Here is a 21,601-nt window from a genome sequence, read left to right as displayed (position 1 = left end):
TGTTCTTAACTGACTTGCCTAGTTAAATTTTAAAAATGTTGCAATTTTGTAATGTGTTTGGTAAATTGTTTTGTAAATATGAATTCACATTTGTGGTGCAACTAAATAAACAATGAAAAAATACACTTTTTTAATATAACTGTTGTTATATTAAGGTTTTATCCTAAGAGAAATTAAAATGACCTAGATGCCATGTACAGTATTATAGTCTGTAAAAGGAAAAATATTACCACCGTTTATTTTTATTTACAGTAGTGATGGACAGATGGAGGCATTTAAAAACAGGTTTTCACAAGTGCACTGTAGTACTGTAGCAGGTATAGCCCATCATGCAAACAATGTTTCCTATTAGCAGGACAATAGACTCTTCATAGCCCGGCTACTGTAGGTGTGTAAATGCCACAATTTGGTTTGAGTCATTGTCTGCATTTGGAGGAGAGAAAAAAAAACATTTAGCCTAACAGGTAACATTAGATACAATACTAGAAATATACATGTAAGTAGGCCTAAACATAACCAAATATTGCTAGAATCCTACCTTGAAAGAAACAATGTGGTCCCAGAAATACCTCTCTGACATAAGGTCCAGCATATCGCTTGATGATTTCTTCCTCAACCTGTTGGTTGTTAGCAACTATTGTAGGGCTGGGTATTGCCAGGGACCTCACAATACAATATTATCACGATACTTAGGTGCCGATAAGATATGTGTTGCGATTCGACTCTGTGATTTTATTGTGATTTGATGTTCCAAACAGTTACAGCCAACTAGCGCAAAATAATATTGCGACATTATCAAAACAATACGATATATTGTTAAAAAATAATATTCCGATATGTAACTGTATCGATTTTTCCCCCAACACTATTAGCAGCCTGAAATGTGTGACTGAAAGTATTGTCGCCAGCTACTTGGTCCATGGTCACGTTGTTTCGCGTTGTTTGTCTCAATCTGATATTTGCCATAACATGCAGTTGCCAACATAACGTTTCAGTTATTTATTGTATTCGAGTTCTTTCCTACATGTACAGTGGGGCAAAAAAGTATTTAGTCGGCCACCAATTGTGCAAGTTCTCCCACTTAAAAAGATGAGGCCTGTAATTGTCATCATAGGTACACTTCAACTATGACAGAAAATGAGGGGGAAAAAATCCAGAAAATCACATTGTAGGATTTTTTATGAATTTATTAGCAAATGATGTTGGAAAATAAGTATTTGGTCAATAACAAAAGTTTCTCTACACGTTGTTATATACCCTTTGTTGGCAATGACAGAGGTCAAATGTTTTCTGTAAGTCTTCACAAGGTTTTCACACACTGTTGCTGGTATTTTGGCCCATTCCTCCATGCAGATCTCCTCTAGAGCAATGATGTTTTGGGGCTGTTGCTGGGCAACACAGACTTTAAACTCCCTCCAAAGATTTTCTATGGGGTTGAGATCTGGAAACTGGCTAGGCCACTCCAGGACCTTGAAATGCTTCTTACGAAGCCACTCCTTCGTTGCCCGGGCAGTGTGTTTGGGATCATTGTCATGTTGAAAGACCCAGCCATGTTTCATCTTCAATGCCCTTGCTGATGGAAGGAGGTTTTCACTCAAAATGTCACGATACATGGCCCCATTCATTCTTTCCTTTACACGGATCAGTCGTCCTGGTCCCTTTGCAGAAAAACAGCCCCAAAGCATGATGTTTCCACCCCCATGCTTCACAGTAGGTATGGTGTTCTTTGGATGCAACTCAGCATTCTTTGTCCTCCAAACACGACGAGTTGAGTTTTTACCAAAAAGTTCTATTTTGGTTTCATCTGACCATATGACATTCTCCCAATCTTCTTCTGGATCATCCAAATGCTCTCTAGCAAACTTCAGACGGGCCTGGACATGTACTGGCTTAAGCAGGGGACACGTCTGGCACTGCAGGATTTGAGTCCCTGGCGGCGTAGTGTGTTACTGATGGTAGGCTTTGTTACTTTGGTCCCAGCTCTCTGCAGGTCATTCACTAGGTCCCCCCGTGTGGTTCTGGGATTTTTGCTCACCGTTCTTGTGATCATTTTGACCCCACGGGGTGAGATCTTGCGTGGAGCCCCAGATCGAGCGAGATTATCAGTGGTCTTGTTTGTCTTCCATTTTCTAATAATTGCTCCCACAGTTGATTTCTTCAAACCAAGCTGCTTACCTATTTCAGATTCAGTCTTCCCAGCCTGGTGCAGGTCTAAAATGTTGTTTCTGGTGTCCTTTGACAGCTCTTTGGTCTTGACCATAGTGGAGTTTGGAGTGTGACTGTTTGAGGTTGTGGACAGGTGTCTTTTATACTGATAACAAGTTTCAACAGGTGCCATTAATACAGGTAACGAGTGGAGGACAGAAGAGCCTCTTAACCTGTTGCGACGAGCAATCCCGTATCCGGGATCCTATTTATAGGATCCTAAGCTCATTACCATAACGCAACATTAACTATTCATGAAAATCGCAAATGAAATGAAATAAATATATTTGCTCTCAAGCTTAGCCTTTTGTTAACAACACTGTCATCTCAGATTTTCAAAATAAGCTTTTGAACCATAGCTAAACAAGCATTTGTGTAAGAGTATTGATAGCTAGCATAGCATTAAGCCTAGCATTCAGCATGCAACATTTTCACAAAAACAAGAAAACCATTCAAATAAAATAATTTACCTTTGAAGAACTTCAGATATTTTCAATGAGGAGACTCTCAGATAACAAATGTTCAGTTTTTCCAAAAATATTATTTGTGTAGGACAAATCGCTCCGTTTTGTTCATCACGTTTGGGTAACAAAAAACCCGAAAATTAAGTCATGACAACGCAAACTTTTTTCCAAATTAACTCCATAATATCGACAGAAACATGGCAAACGTTGTTTAGAATCAATCCTCAAGGTGTTTTTCACATATCTATCGATGATAAATCATTCGTGGCAGTTGACTTTCTCCTCTGAAGAAAATGGAACGCGCATGGAGCTGGAGATTACGCAATAATTTCGACGGAGGACACCGGGCGGACACCTGGTAAGTGTAGTCTCTTATGGTCAATCTTCCAATGATATGCCTACAAATACGTCACAATGCTGCAGACACCTTGGGGAAACGACAGAAAGTGCAGGCTCATTCCTGGCGCATTCACAGCCATATAAGGAGACATTGGAACACAGCGCATTCAAAATCTGGACCATTTCCTGTATGAAATTTCATCTTGGTTTCGCCTGTAGCATTAGTTCTGGGGCACTCACAGATAATATCTTTGCAGTTTTGGAAACGTTTGAGTTTTTTCTTTCCAAAGCTGTCAATTACATGCATAGTCGAGCATATTTTTGTGACAAAATATCTTGTTTAAAACGGGAACGTTTTTTAGCCAAAAATTAAAAGAGCGCCCCCTATCTCGAAGAAGTTAAAGAAGGAGTTACAGGTCTGTGAGAGCCAGAAATCTTGCTTGTTTGTAGGTGACCAAATAATTATTTTCCACCATAATTTGCAAATAAATTCATTAAAACTTGTTAGGGACTAGCTCCCGCTGTGGGGATCAAATCAGCTGAAATTTCAAGTGCGCCACGTATAGTTTTTGATAAAACTCAAACTTTCATTAAAATACACATACAAGGTACTGAATTAAAGCTACACTCGTTGTGAATCTAGCTACCGAGTCAGATTTGTAAAATGCTTTTCGGCGAAAGCATGAGAAGCTATTATCTGATAGCATGCACCCCCAAAGTACTGCAACGCCACTTAAAACGACAGATTTTGCGGTAGCCGGCGCTACCCAAAACGCAGAAATAAAATATAAAACATTCATTACCTTTGACGAGCTTCTTTCTTGGCACTCCTAGATGTCCCATAAACATCACTATTGGGTCTTTTTTTCGATTAAATCGGTCCATATATAGCCTAGATATGGATCTATGAAGACTGTGTAATCAAGGAAAAAACTGACTTTGATAACGTCATTTTTTTAAATTAAAAAAGTCGACGATAAACTTTCACAAAACACTTCAAAATACTTTTGTAATGCAACTTTAGGTATTAGTAAACGTTAATAATCTATCAAAATGATCACGGGGCGATGTATATTCAATAGCTCCACGTCCTGATATCATGTCCAAATATTTCTCAACCAAAATATCCGGTTGGAGACTGGAAGAAATGCACTGCCTCGTGTCCGTTTGACCAAGAAACAAATCGTAGGCAAATGACAAGACTGTTGACATCGTGTGGAAACTGTAGGTATTGCAACCTTGGCCTCATTTAATGTAGTTCCCATTCAACAATGGGTTGGGCATGGATATATTTTCCCATTTTCAGTGATCAGATTTTCCTGTGCTTTTCGATGAAACGCACGTGATTTAACCAGTTTTAGAAACGTCAGAGTGTGTTCTATCCACACATACTAATGATATGCATATACTATATTCCTGGCATGAGTAGCAGGACACTGAAATGTTGCACGATTTTTAACAAAAAGCTGCGAAAATGCGCATAATCCTTAAGAGGTTTTAACAATCCTACAATGTGATTTTCTGGATTTTCTTTTCTCATTTTGTCTGTCATAGTTGAAGTGTATCTATGATAAAAAATTACAGGCCTCTATCATCTTTTTAAGTGGGAGAACTTGCACAATTGGTGGCTGACTAAATACTTTTTTGCCCCATTGTATATAAGAGGCATATGTAAAGAAAGGTAGTGTCAAACGGATCACCTTCACCTGACTATCTCACCATTGTCATACCAGATATCTCCACAGAGTAGCTGACAAAGTGACTTTAGAGACACTAATCAAATAAATTATCATTGGCAATGACAAACTATTCAAGCAGATTAAGAAAATATCTGATAATGTCAAGAAAAATCTAGAGAAAAGCGAGAAAAGTTCCAGAGTACAGCGGATAAAAAGATTACTGAAAGATTCAAATCTTTGTTTTGTAGAATTTCCCCGAACTCTGTGGAACAACCGGAATGGAAGAATGTCAAATGTCATACAGCCTAAGATGCAGAAATTGTAAACACACAGTACTTTTAAGGGCCAGCTGTGCTGCCCTATTCTGAGCCAAATGTAATTTGTAAGTACCTCTTTGTGGCACCTGACCACACGATTGAATAGTAGTCCAGGTGTGACAAAACTAGGACCAGTATGAACTTTCTTGTTAATAGTGCTGTTAAGTGTTGCAGTCATTTCAGTCGCTGAAATAGCTGACGTGTATAGTGTTGAGTCATCCTCATTCATAGACACACTGGCTTTACTCAAAGACACACTGGCTTTTCTTACTTATGTTGGAGAGGCTTCCATTACAGAACACCCTCTGTGTTTTGTTATACAGGTAACACTTTATCCACAATATAGCAGTCGGTGTAAAGCCATAAGTCATTTGTTTTAGTGGAGTGCATGTTGAATGTCCTTACCTATAAGTGTGATGAAAGTCTGTTGTCAATTTATTTACTGTAAAATAGCATTGACCAGATAAACACAATTCTTTCCAAAAGTTTACCAAGGGCTGATTGGTCAGCTATTTGAGCCAGTAAAGGGGGCTTTACTATTCTTAGGTAGGGGAATGACTTTTACTTCCCTCCAGGCCTGAGGGCACACACTTTCTAGTAGGCTTAAATTTAAGATTATAGCAAATAGGAGTGGCAATATCGTCCACTATTATCCTCAGTCCTTTTTGATCAAAGTTGTCAGACCCCGGTGGCTTGTCATTGTTGTTCGACAACAATATTTTTTCACCTCTTCCACACTCACTTTACGGAATTCAAAAGTACAATGCTTGTCTTTCATAACTTGGTCCGATATACTTGGATGTGTAGTGTCAGCCTTTGTTGCTGGCATGTCATGCCTAAGTTAGCTATTAGCTATGTTGCCAATGATTCATCTGATTCAATTAATTATGGAGTTTGCCTTTTTGCCCAAGATTTTATTTAAAGTGCTCCAAAGCTTTTTACTATCATTCTTTATATCCTTTATTATTGTTTCAAAAAATAATTTCTTGTTCTTTTTATTAGGTTTAGTCACATATTTTCTCAATTTGCAGTACGTTTGCCAATCGAATGTGCTGCCAGATTTATTTGCACTACCTTTTGCCTCATCCCTCTCAACCATACAATTTTTCAATTCCTCATCAATCCAAGATGTATAAACAGTTTTTACAGTCATTTTCAAATAAAATAAAATAAAAATTGTCACGTGCCGAATACAAAAGGTGAAATGCTAACTCACGAGACCCTAACCAACAAAGCAGTTTAAAAAAAGAATAAGAATAAGAAATACAAGTAACAAGTAATTAGAGCAGCAGTAAAATAACAATAGTAACACTATATACAGGGGGGGTACCAGTAAAGAGTCCATGTGCAAGAGCACCAGTTAGTTGAGGTTATTGAGGTAATATGTACATGTAGGTAGCGTTATTCTGGCACCACACAGCCAGGTTTCTGACCTCCTCTCTATAGGCTGTCTTGTCGGTGATCAGGCCTACCACTAATGTGTCATTGGCAAACTTAATGATGGTGTTGGAGTCGTGCCTGACTGTGCAGTCATGAGTGAACAGGGAGTACAGGAGGGGACTGAGCACGCACCCCTGAGGAGCCCCTGTGTTGAGGATTAGCGTTGCGGATGTGTTGTTACCTAACCTTACTACCTGGGGGCGGCCCGTCAGGAAGTCCAGGATCCAGTTGCAGAGGGAGGTGTTTAGTCCCAGGGTCCTTAGCTTATTGATGAGCTTTGAAGGCACTATGGTGTTGAATGCTGAGCTGTAATCAATGAATAGCATTCTCACATAGTTGTTCCTTTGGTACTGGTGGGAAAGGGCAGTGTGGAGTTTAATAGAGATTGCATCATCTGTGGATCTATTAGGGCGATATGCAAATTGCAGTGGGTCTAGGGTTTCTGGGATAATGGTGTTGATGTGAGCCAATACCAGCCTTTCAAAGCACTTCATGGCTAACGACGTGAGTGCTACGAGTTGGTAGTCATTTAGGCAGGTTACCTTAGTGTTCCTGGGTACAGGGATTATGTTGGTCTGCTTAAAACGTGTTGTTATTATAGACTTGGACAGGGAGAGGTTGAACATGTCAGTGACGACACTTGCCAGTTGGGCAGAGCATGCTTGCAGTACACGTCCTGGTAATCCGTCTGGCCCTGAAGCCTTGTGAATGTTAACCTATTTAAAGGTCTTACTCACATCGGCTGCGGAGAGCGTGATCACAGTCTTCCCAGAACAGCTGGTGCTCTCATGCATGTTTCAGTGTTATTTGCCTCGAAACGAGCATAGAAGTAGTTTAGCTCGTCTGGTAGGTTCGTGTCACTGGGCAGCTTTCGGCTGTGCTTCTCTTTGTCGTCTAATGGTTTGCAAGCACTGCCACATCTTACGAGCGTTAGAGCTGGTGTAGTACGATTCGATCTTAGTCCTGTTGTAATGATGTACGCTGAGAGTCGGGAAGCAATTTCAGGGAGTGAATACATTTAATTAATAAATGAACAAAACAAGAAACACAAACAGCGCACCGACATAGAACAGGAGCAATGACAACTGGGGAAGAAACCGAAGGGAGTGACATATATAGGGCATGTATTCAAGGAGGTTATGGAGTACAGGTGAGTGTCATTATGCGCCTAACGCTGGTGACAGGTGTGCACCCTAACGAGCGGCCTGGTGACATAGAGGCCGAAGAAGGAGCACACGTATTTACGCTTTGCCTGTTTGATGGTTCGTCGGAGGGCAATACAGGATTTCTTATAAGCTTCCGGGTTAGAGTCCCACTCCTTGAAAACAGCAGCTCTAGCCTTTTCCTCAGTGCGGATGTTGCCTGTATTCCATAGTTTCTGGTTGGGGTATGTACTGTACGTACGGTCACTGTGGGGATGACATCATCAATGCAATTATCGATGAAACAAATGACTGATGTGGTGTACTCCTCAATGCCATCTGAGGAATCCCGGAACATATTCCAGTCTGTGCTAGCAAAACAGTGCTGTAGCTTAGCATCTGATTCATCTGACCACTTTATTATTGATCGAGTCACTGGTGCTTCCTGCTTTAATTTTTGCTTCTAGAGATTTGAGACTGGGACAGAGGTTCACCTTACAGCAGGACAATGACCCTAAGAATACTGCTAAAGCAGCACTCGAGTGGTTTAAGTGGAAACAATTAAATGTCTTGGAATGGCCTAGTCAAAGCCCAGACCTCAATCCAATTGAGAATCTGTGGTATGACTTAAAGATTGAGGTACACCAGCAGAACCCGTCCAACTTGAAGGAGCTGGATCAGTTCATCTTTGAAGAATGGGCAAAAATTCCAGTGGCTAGATATGCCAAGCTTATAGAGACAATCCCCCAGAGACTTGCAGCTGTAATTGCTGCAAAAGTTTGTAAGGCAACAAAAAAAATAGTAAAAATTCCAAGGGGGTGAATACTTTCACAAGCCACTGTACTAGGGTTAGTTACAAACAGCACAGGAATGAAATCATCAACATGCGTTGATCACATCTTTACTAATGCTGCAGAAAGTTGCTTTAACTTCTTGGATATAGGGGGCGCTATTTTAATTTTTGGATGAAAAACGTTCCTGTTTTAAACAAGATATTTTGTCACGAAAAGATGCTCGACTATGCATATAATTGACAGCTTTGGAAAGAAAACACTCTGACGTTTCCAAAACTGCAAATATATTGTCTGTGAGTGCCACAGAACTGATGTTACAGGCGAAACCCAGATAAAAATCCAATCAGGAAGTGCCGCATTTTTTGAAACAGCCTCATGCCAATGACTCCTTATATGGCTGTGAAGGAGCTAGGAGTCAGCTTACGTTTTCCACGTTTGCTCCAAGGTGTCTGCAGCATTGTGACATCTTTTTAGGCATTTCCATTGGAGAATGGCTGTAAGAGACCGTATAGGGCGAGTGGACGCATGGTGTCTCCTGGAGAAAACGTTGCGTAAAATACTGAGGTAGCCATTTTTCCAATAGTTTCTTATGAGAAACCAACTGCCTCCACGGATATATTATTGAATACATATGTTAAAAACACTTTGAGGATGGATCCTAAACAATGTTTGCCGTGTTTCTGTCGATATTATGGAGCAAATTTTGAAAAACGTTTGGCGTTATAGTTGAAGTATTTTCGGTCGATTTCTCAGCCATGCAGGATGAACAAACGTGACGTTTTTCGCCTGCAAAAATATTCGTTTTGGAAAAAAGGAACATTTGCCATCTAACTGGGAGTCTCCTGAGTGAAAGCATCTGAAGTTCTTCAAAGGTAAATGATTTAATTTGGTTGCTTTTCTTATTTTTGTGAAAATGTTGCCTGCTGCCAGCACAGCCTAGCATAGCATTATGCCATACTAAACTTACACAAATGCTTGTCTAGCATTGGCTGTAACGCATATTTTGAAAATCTGAGATGACAGTGAGATGACAGTGAAAGGCTAAGCTTGTGTTTGAATATATTTATTTAATTTAATTTGCGATTTTCATGAATAGGAAACGTTGCGTTATGCTAATGCATTTGAGACTATGATTACGCTCCCGGATACGGAATTGCTTGTCGCTAGAGGTTAAAGCAGTATCCAAATCCATAGGATGTAGTGATCACAATATAGTAGCTACTACAATATAGTAGCCATTCACCCTCTTGCTGCAGTTGTAGCTCTTCTTGATCAGCACCACATCAGGAATATGACTAGGGTTCATCTTGTTCAGAAACCTGTCAGTAACATTGGAATTGGCAACGTCATGTTGAGCTCAGGTGGTTGCGACAGTGGTACTGCTGAACCGTGTCCATCTCTGAGGTCTTCTGCACTCACACCTCAGCTAGGCTGTGCTTACTGGATTTTATGCCTTCTCCATCTCCAGCTTCTGGTTCCTGATGACGTCAGTACCCAGGACAATAAACTCCTCCAGTTTCCGTGGGCTAACGAGGCTGTTGAATGGATTGCGCCAGTATGTCCACCTCAGCAATCTGCAGAGTGTTTGGGTCGACGGGGTAGATAGTGCTGGTGACTCAGGCACACACACACGGCCCATGTTCCCCAGGCTCTGAGCCAGACTATAACTTGATTGGAGCAATAACTTGGAGCTATAACTCTGAGCTATAACTTGATTGGAGTCCACATGTGGTAAATGTACAATTGAAGGACAACCATTTCTGTAGCACTCCACCAATCAGGCCTTTATGGTAGAGTGGCCAGACGGAAGCCACTCCTCAGTAAAAGGCACATGACAGCCGGCTTGGAATTAGCCAAAAGGACTCTCAGACCATGAGAAACAAGATTATCTGGTCTGATGAAACCAAGATTGAACTCTTTGGCCTGAATGCCAAGCGTCACATCTGGAGGAAATCAGGCACCATCCCTAAGGTGAAACATGGTGGTGGCAGCATCATGGTGTGGAGATGTTTTACAGCGGCAGGGACTGGGAGACCTGTCAGGATCGAGGTAATGATGAACGGAGCAAAGTACAGAGTGATCCTTGATGAGAATCTGCTCTGTAGCGCTCAGGACTTCAGACTGGAGCGAAGGTTCACCTTCCAACAGGACAACAACCCTAAGCACACAGCCAAGACAACACAGGAGTGGCTTCAGGACAAGTCTCTGAATGTCCTTGAGTGAACCAGCCAGAGCCCGGACTTGAAATCGATCAAACATCCCTGGAGAGACCTGACAATAGCTGTGCAGCGACCCTCCCCATTCAATCTGACAGAGCTTGAGAGGATCTGCCGAGAAGAATGGGAGAAACTCTCCAAATACAGGTGTGCCAAGGTTGTAGCGCCATACCCAAGAAGACTCGAGGCTGTATTCGCTGCAAACGGTGCTTCAGCAAAGTGCTGAGTAAAGCATCTGAATACTTACAATACCGTTCAAAGGTTTGTGGTCATTTTTTGTCCATTAAAATAACATCAAATTGATTAGAAATACAGTGTAGACATTGTTAATGTTGTAAATGACTATTGTAGCTGGAAATGGCAGATTTAATGGAATATCTACAAAGCTGTACAGAGGCCCCTTATCAGCAACCATCACTCCTGTGTTCCAATGGCATGTTGTGTTAGCTAATCCAAGTTTATAATTTTAAAAGGCTAATTGATCATTAGAAAACCCTTTTGCAATTATGTTAGCACAGCTGAAAACTGTTGTGATGATTACAGAAGCAATAAAACTGATCTTCTTAGACAGGTTGAGTATCTGGAGCATCAGCATTTGTGGGTTCGATTGGAGGACAGAGGAGCCTCTTAAAGAAGAAGTTACAGGTCTGTGAGAGCCAGAAATCTTGCTTGTTTGTAGGTGACCAAATACTTATTTTCCACCATAATTTGCAAATAAATTCATAAAAAATCCTACAGTGATCATTTTGTCTGTCATAGTTGAAGTGTAACTATGATGACATTTACAGGCCTCTCTCATCTTTTTAAGTGGGAGAACTTGCACAATTGGTGGCTGACTAAATACTTTTTTGCCCCACTGTATATAAGGCAGCAGCCTCTAAGGATTTGTGCAGGGTTGTGTAACCAGGTAGAAGCCGGCTAGTGATGGCTATTTAACAGTCTGACGACCTTTAGATAGAACCTGTTTTTCAGTTTGCCATCAGTGATGTGTACGCTGAGGAGCTTTCCACCTTCTTCACTGTGGTCCCGCTGATGTGAATAGGGGCATGGTCCATAAACACTCCAGCCAGCTCGTCTGTGCATGCTCTGAGGACGTGGCCAGGGATGCAGTTTGCACCGGCCGCCTTGTGAGGGTTAACACGTTTAAATGTTTTACTCAGGTCAGCCATGGAGAACCAGAGCCCACAGTCCTTGGGAGTTGGCCATGACAGTGGCACTGTGTTATCCTCAAAGCAGGTGAAGAATGTGTTTAGCTTGTCCGGGAGCAAGAAGTCGTGGCTGGTTTTCCCTTTGTAATCCGTGATTGTCTGTAGACACTGCCACATATTTCTCGTGTCTGAGCCGTTGAATTACGACTACACTTTGTCTCTATACTGACGTTTTGCCTGTTTGATTACCTTACGGAGGGAATAACTACACTGTTTGTATTCCAACATATTCCTAGTCACCTTGCCATGGTTAAATGAGGTGGTTTGTGCTTTCAGTTTTGCGTGAATGCTGCCATCTAGCCATGGTTTCTGATTTGAGTAGGATTCAATAGTCACAATTGGAACAACATCCGCTATACACTTTCTGGTGTTATTTTCAGAGGCTACCCAGAACATATCCCAGTCCGCGTGATCAAAACAATCTTGAAGCATGGATTCTGATTGGTCAGACCAACATTGAATAGACCTTAGCATGGGTACTTCCTGTTTGAGTTTCTGCCTATAAGAAGGGAGCAGCAAAATGGAGTATGGCTGAATGAACAGGGACAGTATATCCAGAGAGAGCCATGTTTCTGTGAAACAGAGTATAATACAATCCCTGGTGTCGATCTGGAAGGATATCCTCGCCCTGAGCTCATCTACTTTATTATCCAGAGACTGAACATTACCGAGTCATATACCCGGAAGTGGTGGATGGTGTGCACGCCTCCTGAGTTGGACTACAATCCACTCCGAATACCTTGTCTCCGTCAGGGGTGTTTTGGAGCATCCTCTGGAATCATTTCAATTGCCCTGGGGACTATGAACTTTCCAATTTGGGAAAGTTGTATATCTGGTTGTAATGCTGGTGAGTTACTGGCGCTCTGTCACGCCCTGACCTTAGTTATCTTTGTTTTCTTTATTATTTTGGTTAGGTCAGGGTGTGACAAGGGTGGTTGGTTTAGTTTTGTATTTCCTATGTGTTTTTGTCCCGTCTATGTGTTTTTTGCCTGTCTAGGGTTTTTGTATATCTATGGGGTTTTAATATGTCTAGGTATACGTAGGTCTATGGTGGCCTGAATTGGTTCCCAATCAGAGACAGCTGTTTATCGTTGTCTCTGATTGGGGATCCTATTTAGGTTGCCATTTTCCATTTAGGTTTTGTGGGTTATTGTCTATGTGTAGTTGCATGTCAGCACTTGGTTTATCATAGCTTCACATTTGTTTTGTTATTTTGTTAGTTTGTTAAGTGTTCTTCGTTTAATTAAAAGAAGAATGTATTCTTATCACGCTGCGCCTTGGTCTCCTCATTATAACGACCGTGACACGCTCTGATATCCAAAATGTATTTCCCGCTGTGTGTAATAACACAAAACAAAATCTGGGCTAATAATGTAAGAAATAACACACAAAAAAAAAAAAAATACTGCAAAGTTGCTTAAGAGCTGGAAGCAGAGCTGCCATATCTGTCGGCGTCATCTTATCTGTCTTATCTTACAACTCAGAAATATTTTTGAATTACCAAAAGAAGATGATTTCCAAGTTATATCAAGGGTTGATTGAAACTCTACCTGATGGTTCAGAACCTATAAGGAAAAAATGGGATACAGATCTAAAGTAAGAAATTGAGGAGAATCATTGGTCACAGATACTATATTTGAAATGAACAATCTAGCTATATACTGTTAGATTTTGTATTCTGAACAAAAATATAAATGCAACAAGCAACAATTTCAAATATTTTACTGAGTTACAGTTCATATGAGGAAATTAGTCAATTGAAATAAATTCATTAGGCACTAATCTATCGATTTCACATGCCTGGGAATACATATATGCATCTGTTGGTCACAGATATCTTTAAAAAATGGGATTCACAAAGGGCAACAGGATCTCGTCACAGTATTTCTGTGTATTCAAATTGCCATCAATAAAATGCTATTGTGTTTTTGTCTGTAGCTTATGCCTGCCCATACCATAACCCCACCGCCATCATGGGGCATGTTGACATCAGCAAACCACTCGCCCACAAGATGCCATGCACGGTTGTGAGGCCGATTGAAAGTACTGCCAAATTCTAAAATGAAAAAATGATGCTGGAGGTGGCTTATGGTAGAGAAATGAACATTCAATTCTCTGGCAATATCTCTGGTGGACATTCTTGTAGTCAGCATGCCAATTGCACACACCCTCAACATTTGAGACAGCTGTGGCATTGTGTTGTGTGACAAAACTGCACATTTTAGATTGGCCTTTTATCATGGCCAGCTCAAGGTGTGCCTGTGTAATGATCATGCTGTTTGATCAGCTTCTTGATATGCCACACCTGTCAAATGGGGCAGCAGGTAGCTTAGTGGTTAGAGCGTTAGACTTGTAACCGAAAGGTTGCTAAATCGAATCCTGGCAAGGTAATATCTGTCGTTCTGCCCCTGAACAAGGCCGTTAACCCACTGTTTCTAGGCCGTCATTGAAAATAAGAATTTGTTCTTAACTGACTTGCCTAGTTAAATAAATAAAATGGATGGAGTATCTTGGCAAAGGAGAAATGCTCACGAACAGGGATGTATATACATTTGTGCATTTTTTTTTTTATCTAAATAAGCTTTTTGTGTGTATGAAACATTTCTGGGATTTTTTATTTCAGCACATGAAACATGGGACCAACACTTTACATGTTGCGTTTTAAGTTTTTGTTCAGTGTATATTATAAAGTTAAACACAACCCCAAAAGTTGGGAAACCATATGTTGATCACTTTGGGGAATGTGTTGTACAGTGGGATTTTTGTCTGTGTTTTGTGTTGTTTGTGGGGCGCTGTGGAAAGACAATAAAAAAAAATATTGTCAAAAAAATAATAAAAATAATCACAATAATAATGTGGCGTAATGACAGTGCAGCATTTTTTTTTTCTTTCAAGGAAGTGCAGCGCCAATTGCAATGAGGATGGGGCTAATTCAGCACATTGATAATCCCGCTTCTGAATGCAATTTGTGCACACTGTAAATTAATATGGATTTTATGTGAAGGGTTTATGTTAATGAATTAAATGTCTTTGGTTTGGAAAAGCTGCAAGAAGCAAATATTTTGAATCTTTTCGCATCATATTTCTTAGCTATTTACTGATCAAATATCGACATCCCATTTGAATAGTGAGTATACTTTTATGGCAGTCAATAGCATTGTCAATGTCGTGCAAAAGGGTAGGCTTAAGCATTGTTGTCACGTTTTGACCTTTATTTCCTTTGTTTTGTCTTTATTTAGTATGGTCAGGGCGTGAGTTGGGGTGGGCAGTCTGTTGGTTTTTATATGTTGGTTTTTGTGTTCAGCCTAGTATGGTTCTCAATCAGAGGCAGGTGTCTTAAGTTGTCTCTGATTGAGAATCATACTTAGGTAGCCTGGGTTTCACTGTTGGCTTGTGGGTGTTTGTTTCCTTGTGAGTGTTTGTCACCACACGGTACTGTTTCGGTTTTTGTTTTCATCACATCGTTTATTGTTTTGTATTTCAGTGTTCAGTTCATTTTTAATAAATCGTCATGAACACTTACCACGCTGCATCTTGGTCCGATCCTTACTCCTCTTCAGACGAAGAGGAAATCTGCCGTTACAAATGTGAATATTTTTCCTGATAATTATCAGATTCTATATGTGACGAATGAGGGTTTTTCTCCTGCGTGCCACAAGACTGTGTTAGTCCCCTGAGCTAAAGCTTAGACATTCACTCGGGGAGCTAACACAAGTCAGGTTTCAGACAAGGTTGCTCATCATGCAATTGGGTTTACAGACCATCTCTGATGCATACCTGATGGTGTTTCAATAGACACATTTATATAAGATTGGATTTAAATGACAAGGAAGTGTCTACAGAGCACAAGCACATCAACAAGTTACAAACAAGTATGAGTGTTGAAATACTGTGCTATAATACTGTAATGCTGTGACAATAAATTGTCCCAAACAACAGTGACAAATGTGCCACTATTATAACTATGACCTCTAAAAACATCTCACTTATCATTTGCGCCTTCAGGAAATGAGCAAGCCCTGTTGTTATTTTGATGAAACGGGCAAAGTGGCAATTTCACATCTGGGTAGTAACCGGTGTAAATTATTCACGATCCTCATCTGCACCTAATGCACCTAATTTGCTTAATAACATGTTGTGCTGGGAAGCACAGGGGAAGTGTCACTTTGGAAAAATGAGGGCGAACCCAATAAGATGGCACTTTCTTGCAACAAAATCGCACAACTTAAAGCAAAGGAAAATCATAGGTCATTTCTGGGGTTCTAAAATTCTAAATTGGTAGATGTGCCCTTGAGCAAGGCACTTAACCCTAAGTCGCTCTGGATAAAAGTGTCTGCTAAAATGTGCAAATGTAAACTTTTCACGGGGAGGCCGCACTTAAACAGCATATTTTGCCAGGGGAGGGGATCTCTGTTAAGTAGCCTTGTTATAAGAAAAGGACACTCTACCCATCAGCAATGATCTTCATGTCTTTTCACATGGGAAGCTTAACACCCTAACAATGCCCCCCCCCCCCGCACTCTCGGTTGGAAGTCGAACAACAGCTGTTGCTCCAAATTTCGATTTAACAACCAATAATTCTCGCCTTTGGCTGAGGCAGGCTGGTGGAGGGACTGGAGGACACAATAGACAGGACCTGCGAGGATCTTGGCCGGAGCGCCACAGGAATATGTGCTGCATCCTGGCAACGCTCGGCCAGATCTGCCTCGGAGCCACACAGAGAGGCTCAAGGGAGAGGAGGGAGGGGGTAGAGGGGAGGAAAACACAAGCCTGCTCAGCTTCCTAGACAACGAGGCACAGCCTTGCCACTTGTGCTCATCTAATACACTCAATTCTCAACACACAGAGCCGAGTGCTTGGAGGGGGAAATTGTCATAGGGCTGTTTTCCACAAAGGACATCCCTGTCCTCTACACATTGTTGTGACTCTCTAATGTGCCATCATGAGAATGCCAAGGCAAGTGAGAATGGGATACATTAGGCAATGTAGGCTAGTGGATGAGCAGTTTGGTAATCTGTTTTTGTTTGTAAGTGGCATACCATATGTCACTTACACAAAAAAGCAGATTACCAAACTGCTCATCCACTAGCCTACATTGTCTAATGTATCCCATTCTCACTTGCCTTGGCATTCTCATGATGGCGCATAAGAAGACAGGTGATTAAATTAGATTTATGGAGTCTATAACATTTCCATTTTAGTCCATACTCTTATCCAGAGGGACTTGCAGGACCGATTAGGGTTAAGTGCCTTGCTCGCGGGAATATCGACAGATTTTTTTCGAACCAGCGTTCTTTCGGTTACTGGCCAAACACTCTCTAGGCTACCTACCGTCCCAGGTAAAAAGATTCTACTGTATTTACAAAAATATTAAAACATATGGACTATGTGAAGAAGCAACTTGTTGGCTAATAGAAAAACATTCAGTGAAGCTGCCCATAACACTTAGGCCTACAGAGAAAACATTAGAAGCATGCCACATGTCACTAATAAAGTAGGCTAGGATACTCCCTTAATAGCAAATGTCGTATTTCCAATCACGGGGGTTGCCTGTGAGGGCTAACACGGCTTAACTTCGATGGCCTGAACACGTTGTAGATGCGGATTAACCACTAATACTTAATGAACTTTACGCAAAGTCCTCCTGTCAGAGTCAGATTTACAATGCATCAATAGGCGGTTAGAGTCACAAGGTGCATCAAGAGACACAGACGAATTGCTGCATCAAAGAAGCAATGATAGGGGACATATTCATAATGTAGCCTTAATTGGGTTTACAAGCCTTTGGAGCTATACTAGTGAGACAAACCTCGAAATTGCTTGATAACTAAGGCCACCAACATCATGACAGTCAAGTCTCACACTAATCGCTTGGTCTACGATGACACTTTTTTTGGCATGTGATGTCAAATCTCGGATCCACGCAATATGTAAGGGGTCTACAATAGCCTATATAAAAAGCGCGCGCATCTCTAGAATAGGTGCGCGCTCACCTAATATATGTTACGTGATAATGCAATACCTATAACACTAATGGCACCTGCCATTTCTCCAGCAAAATTAAAATAGCCTACCTTGTTGAAGCAGAAGAATGGTCATTCCTGTCAGCAAAACCCAGAACATAGGATTCTTCATGGTGATTTGACCAGTCGTTTATCTGTGTAGTAGTAGAAGATGGTGTTGTCGCTCAGATATAGGCTACTACAAACGCAAATCCTGGGAAAAGTGAAGTGTACCAGACTAAGTCCCGGTCCCTCTGACTGTAAAGCAGCCACCAACACAAGCAGTACCAAGTCCCTCCTTCACTAATGTATTGGTCGTGATTTGTAAGAGGCTGCTTGGATAGGCTTCCAGTGGCTTACAAAGACGCTGCTGTCCAGGAGCCTCATTTATCAAAGGTGCGTGCGCACAAAAATACTAAAAATCTTGTGTGCGCCAGTTTTCCCGCAAAGGTTGGTATTTATCCGTTTTGAACTTGAAGGGAAGTGTGTATATCTCCACGCCAATCTCACACCATTCGTGCGCACAACTTCTAGAAGGTTTATCAGATGTATTGCGAGCAAAATGCTTATTGTTCGTTTGGGGAAATGGGAGGTGTTTGATGGACAGGGAATTATAATAATTTTAGGCAAAAACATTCAAACGTAGGCGTAATGATTAAACAGATGCATTCGACATTGGTAGATCGCATAGCAGGATATCGTCTAATATTTATTTTTCTTATATTACAGCCTATATGCCTAAATCATAATCATATTGCAGGACGTCTCTCCTTTGCTGACATAATTTGTTTAAATGATTCCGGATACACAACAAATTGATTAATTGGTCATTCAATACCCAAGCATGCTCTAAAGTAAATAGACGGGTAGCCGTGACAATATCGGTAGGCTACAGAATTGCTGTGCGATATTAGGAGCGCGACATCATAGCCTAGTATATTTCATTTCAGAGCCTATAGTATACTTACCAAGGCAGGAGATAGAAACACAATAATGTATTGATAAATAAAATATTGAACAACAATTCGTATTTTGCATAGAAGTGTAGAGTGTAGCATTTACTTTAAATTGTTCTAAAGGACAATCAATCATGCAGAATGCGCGGCCGGTGTTTGGCAAAATAAGGCAGAATGCATTATTTTGGGGGAAAAGTCACTGCCACATTCTTCCCATACCTCTACAGAAATGTGATCAAATGGGCTATTGGCTTCTTTTTTTTAGGAACTATCAGGTAGTGATGCGCAGGTTGACTCATAACTGATTCATAACCTGCAGTCCCCACGGATATGTATCCGTAGGGTTGAATAAAGAAAAAACAATACATCAAAATCTATATATCTATAGGCTACATTTAGGTTTTTCTTTCATTATCTTTAGGCTATTTGGCATTAGTGTGTAAGCCTAAACTTTGGGGCCTAACTTTACGAGCCCCAAATAGCCTACATCCATTAGCTTTTGGAAACAGGCAGAAAAAGTTAACGTAGTTACACTGAGGCAAAAAGGACAATGTCGGAGTTTCATTTAATTTTTTTATTTTTTATTTTATTTCACCTTTATTTAACCAGGTAAGCAAGTTGAGAACAAGTTCTCATTTACAATTGCGACCTGGCCAAGATAAAGCAAAGCAGTTCGACACATACAACGACACAGAGTTACACATGGAGTAAAACAAACATACAGTCAATAATACAGTAAAAAAACAAGTCTATATACAATGTGAGCAAATTAGGTGAGAAGGGAGGTAAAGGCAAAAAAGGCCATGGTGGCAAAGTAAATACAATATAGCAAGTAAAACACTGGAATGGTAGTTTTGCAATGGAAGAATGTGCAAAGTAGAAATAAAAATAATGGGGTGCAAAGGAGCAAAATAAATAAATTAATTAAATACAGTTGGGAAAGAGGTAGTTGTTTGGGCTAAATTATAGGTGGGCTATGTACAGGTGCAGTAATCTGTAAGATGCTCTGACAGTTGGTGCTTAAAGCTAGTGAGGGAGATAAGTGTTTCCAATTTAAGAGATTTTTGTAGTTCGTTCCAGTCATTGGCAGCAGAGAACTGGAAGGAGAGGCGGCCAAAGAAAGAATTGGTTTTGGGGGTGACTAGAGAGATATACCTGCTGGAGCGTGTGCTACAGGTGGGAGATGCTATGGTGACCAGCGAGCAAAGCTGCGATACGGAGAGCTGAAAACAAAGAGAGGCCCAGAAAAGTAATGTTTGAGAATTATTTGATGAAGTGGTAAAGGAGGATGATGATTGCATTGCCTATACCTGTGATGGTTGTGAGGTGCTATACAAATTCGACTGTCACAAGATGTGACTTCACGTCAAAGGAACTGTAGCCTCCTATTTAGATTGGTTAAATGGAAACTGACTCTATGTCTATAACCTATTGTATTTTCTCCCTGGTCCCTAATCGTATTTGCTCCAAGAAATAAACAGAGATAACAGAGAAAACATTACCGATGTCAACTAATTTGAAGCATTCATTCTATAACATTATTCTGGTGAGAAAATGTTTATTTAGTCTTCTGTGGCAACATATGAAATGACAGAAGAGAAGCTGCATGCATTTAATTATAGACAAGTTGACTAAGAAATAGCCTGCCAAAATTTCTGAAATTATTAACAGAAACATATCGAAATTAGGCAAAAGAATATCCTGCACCCCTTGTCAAAAAAAAATCGTTCTACTATCTCTAACTGTAGCCTACAGTACAGCGCATTTTCTATATTTGTCGGTTAGGGTCGGGTGATGGCCTCAGATTTTCACTTCATCACATATATTTGGGCGGTTGCAGATGGGTTATTAGCAATTGCAGGCCCAGCTGACCCTTGCACCACTAGGGGAGACTGGGGTTGGTAACACTTTTCACCTTTTAGATAATTTATGGTAGTGTATTCAAAACTTGATACAAACAATCGACATATGTCCTTTACAAATGTGTGTGGTTATTATATATGTTAATCAAACTGTAAATGCATAGTGTTGTCTTAAATACAAGGAGTGAAGTGTTACATTTTACCCCATTGTCTGGCTTAGTTGTAACAGTGGGGTGAATTGTAAAATAAAGAAAAAGTGCATAAATCATGACATTCAACTAATTATTGGAAGCCTTTATTGAGACCATGAGAGCAACATGGTCATGTTTAACATTTTGTTTGGCAGAAGAAAAAAATAAATATATATATATATATATATATATATATATATATATATATATATATATATAAAATAATGAAATGTAACCATTTTTACCCTCCACTAAATGGTCATTCTCAACCAAACACCAACTAGGCTAAAATAAACACATGGAAGTTTGTGGTGTGTCTGTGTGTGTAACTGAATGTTGGACATGTTCACATTCAGTACCACAGTTGTGACAGTGGTACTGTATGGCTGTCCTGTGGTACAGGCTTGGTGGGCCCATAATATGCATTCCCAGCACTGCACCCAGACCTCCGTGGACTTGGAATTGTTAAAGTGCTCTATGCACACAATGCAGAAGTTTTCCTCGTTGGAGGAATCGGAATCTTATGGTTCAATCTGCTTGGTTTTGGCTTTTTTCTTGAGCAGGACAGTTTTTTTGTTGTTGTTCAGTTGTGGTTTGTCTTGGCTTGCTTCTTTCCAGATGTTTTTTAAGGCAGGGCCATTTTTGTTGTTGTTGATTGCTTAACTTTTGATGCACTTCTTCCAATGCCTGCTTGACAGGTTTATCCGCCAAAATCACAGTTGTTCTCCTCTTCCAACCCCTTCTTGTAATTTTCCAAGGCCCTGATTTTTGGAAGGGGCATACATC

The 21,601-nt window shown here is 40.5% G+C and overlaps 1 protein-coding gene across 1 annotated transcript in view; it reads right to left on the bottom strand.

Annotated features, from left to right (window-relative positions):
* Window positions 1-18,082, bottom strand: part of LOC115105411 (opioid-binding protein/cell adhesion molecule-like) — a 549,548-nt gene extending 531,466 nt beyond the window's left edge. The window contains exon 1 of the mRNA XM_029627431.2: window positions 17,879-18,082. Coding sequence (XP_029483291.1) covers window positions 17,879-17,939 — 61 coding nt within the window. The 5' untranslated portion in view covers window positions 17,940-18,082. The remainder of the gene's footprint in view (window positions 1-17,878) is intronic.
* Window positions 18,083-21,601: the final 3,519 nt, after the last annotated feature.

Source organism: Oncorhynchus nerka, linkage group LG22 (assembly GCF_034236695.1).
Source record: "Oncorhynchus nerka isolate Pitt River linkage group LG22, Oner_Uvic_2.0, whole genome shotgun sequence".
Classification (NCBI taxonomy): Eukaryota; Metazoa; Chordata; class Actinopteri; order Salmoniformes; family Salmonidae; genus Oncorhynchus; species Oncorhynchus nerka.
Note: the sequence above shows the minus strand (reverse complement) of the source record. Positions and strands in the feature narration are given on the sequence as shown.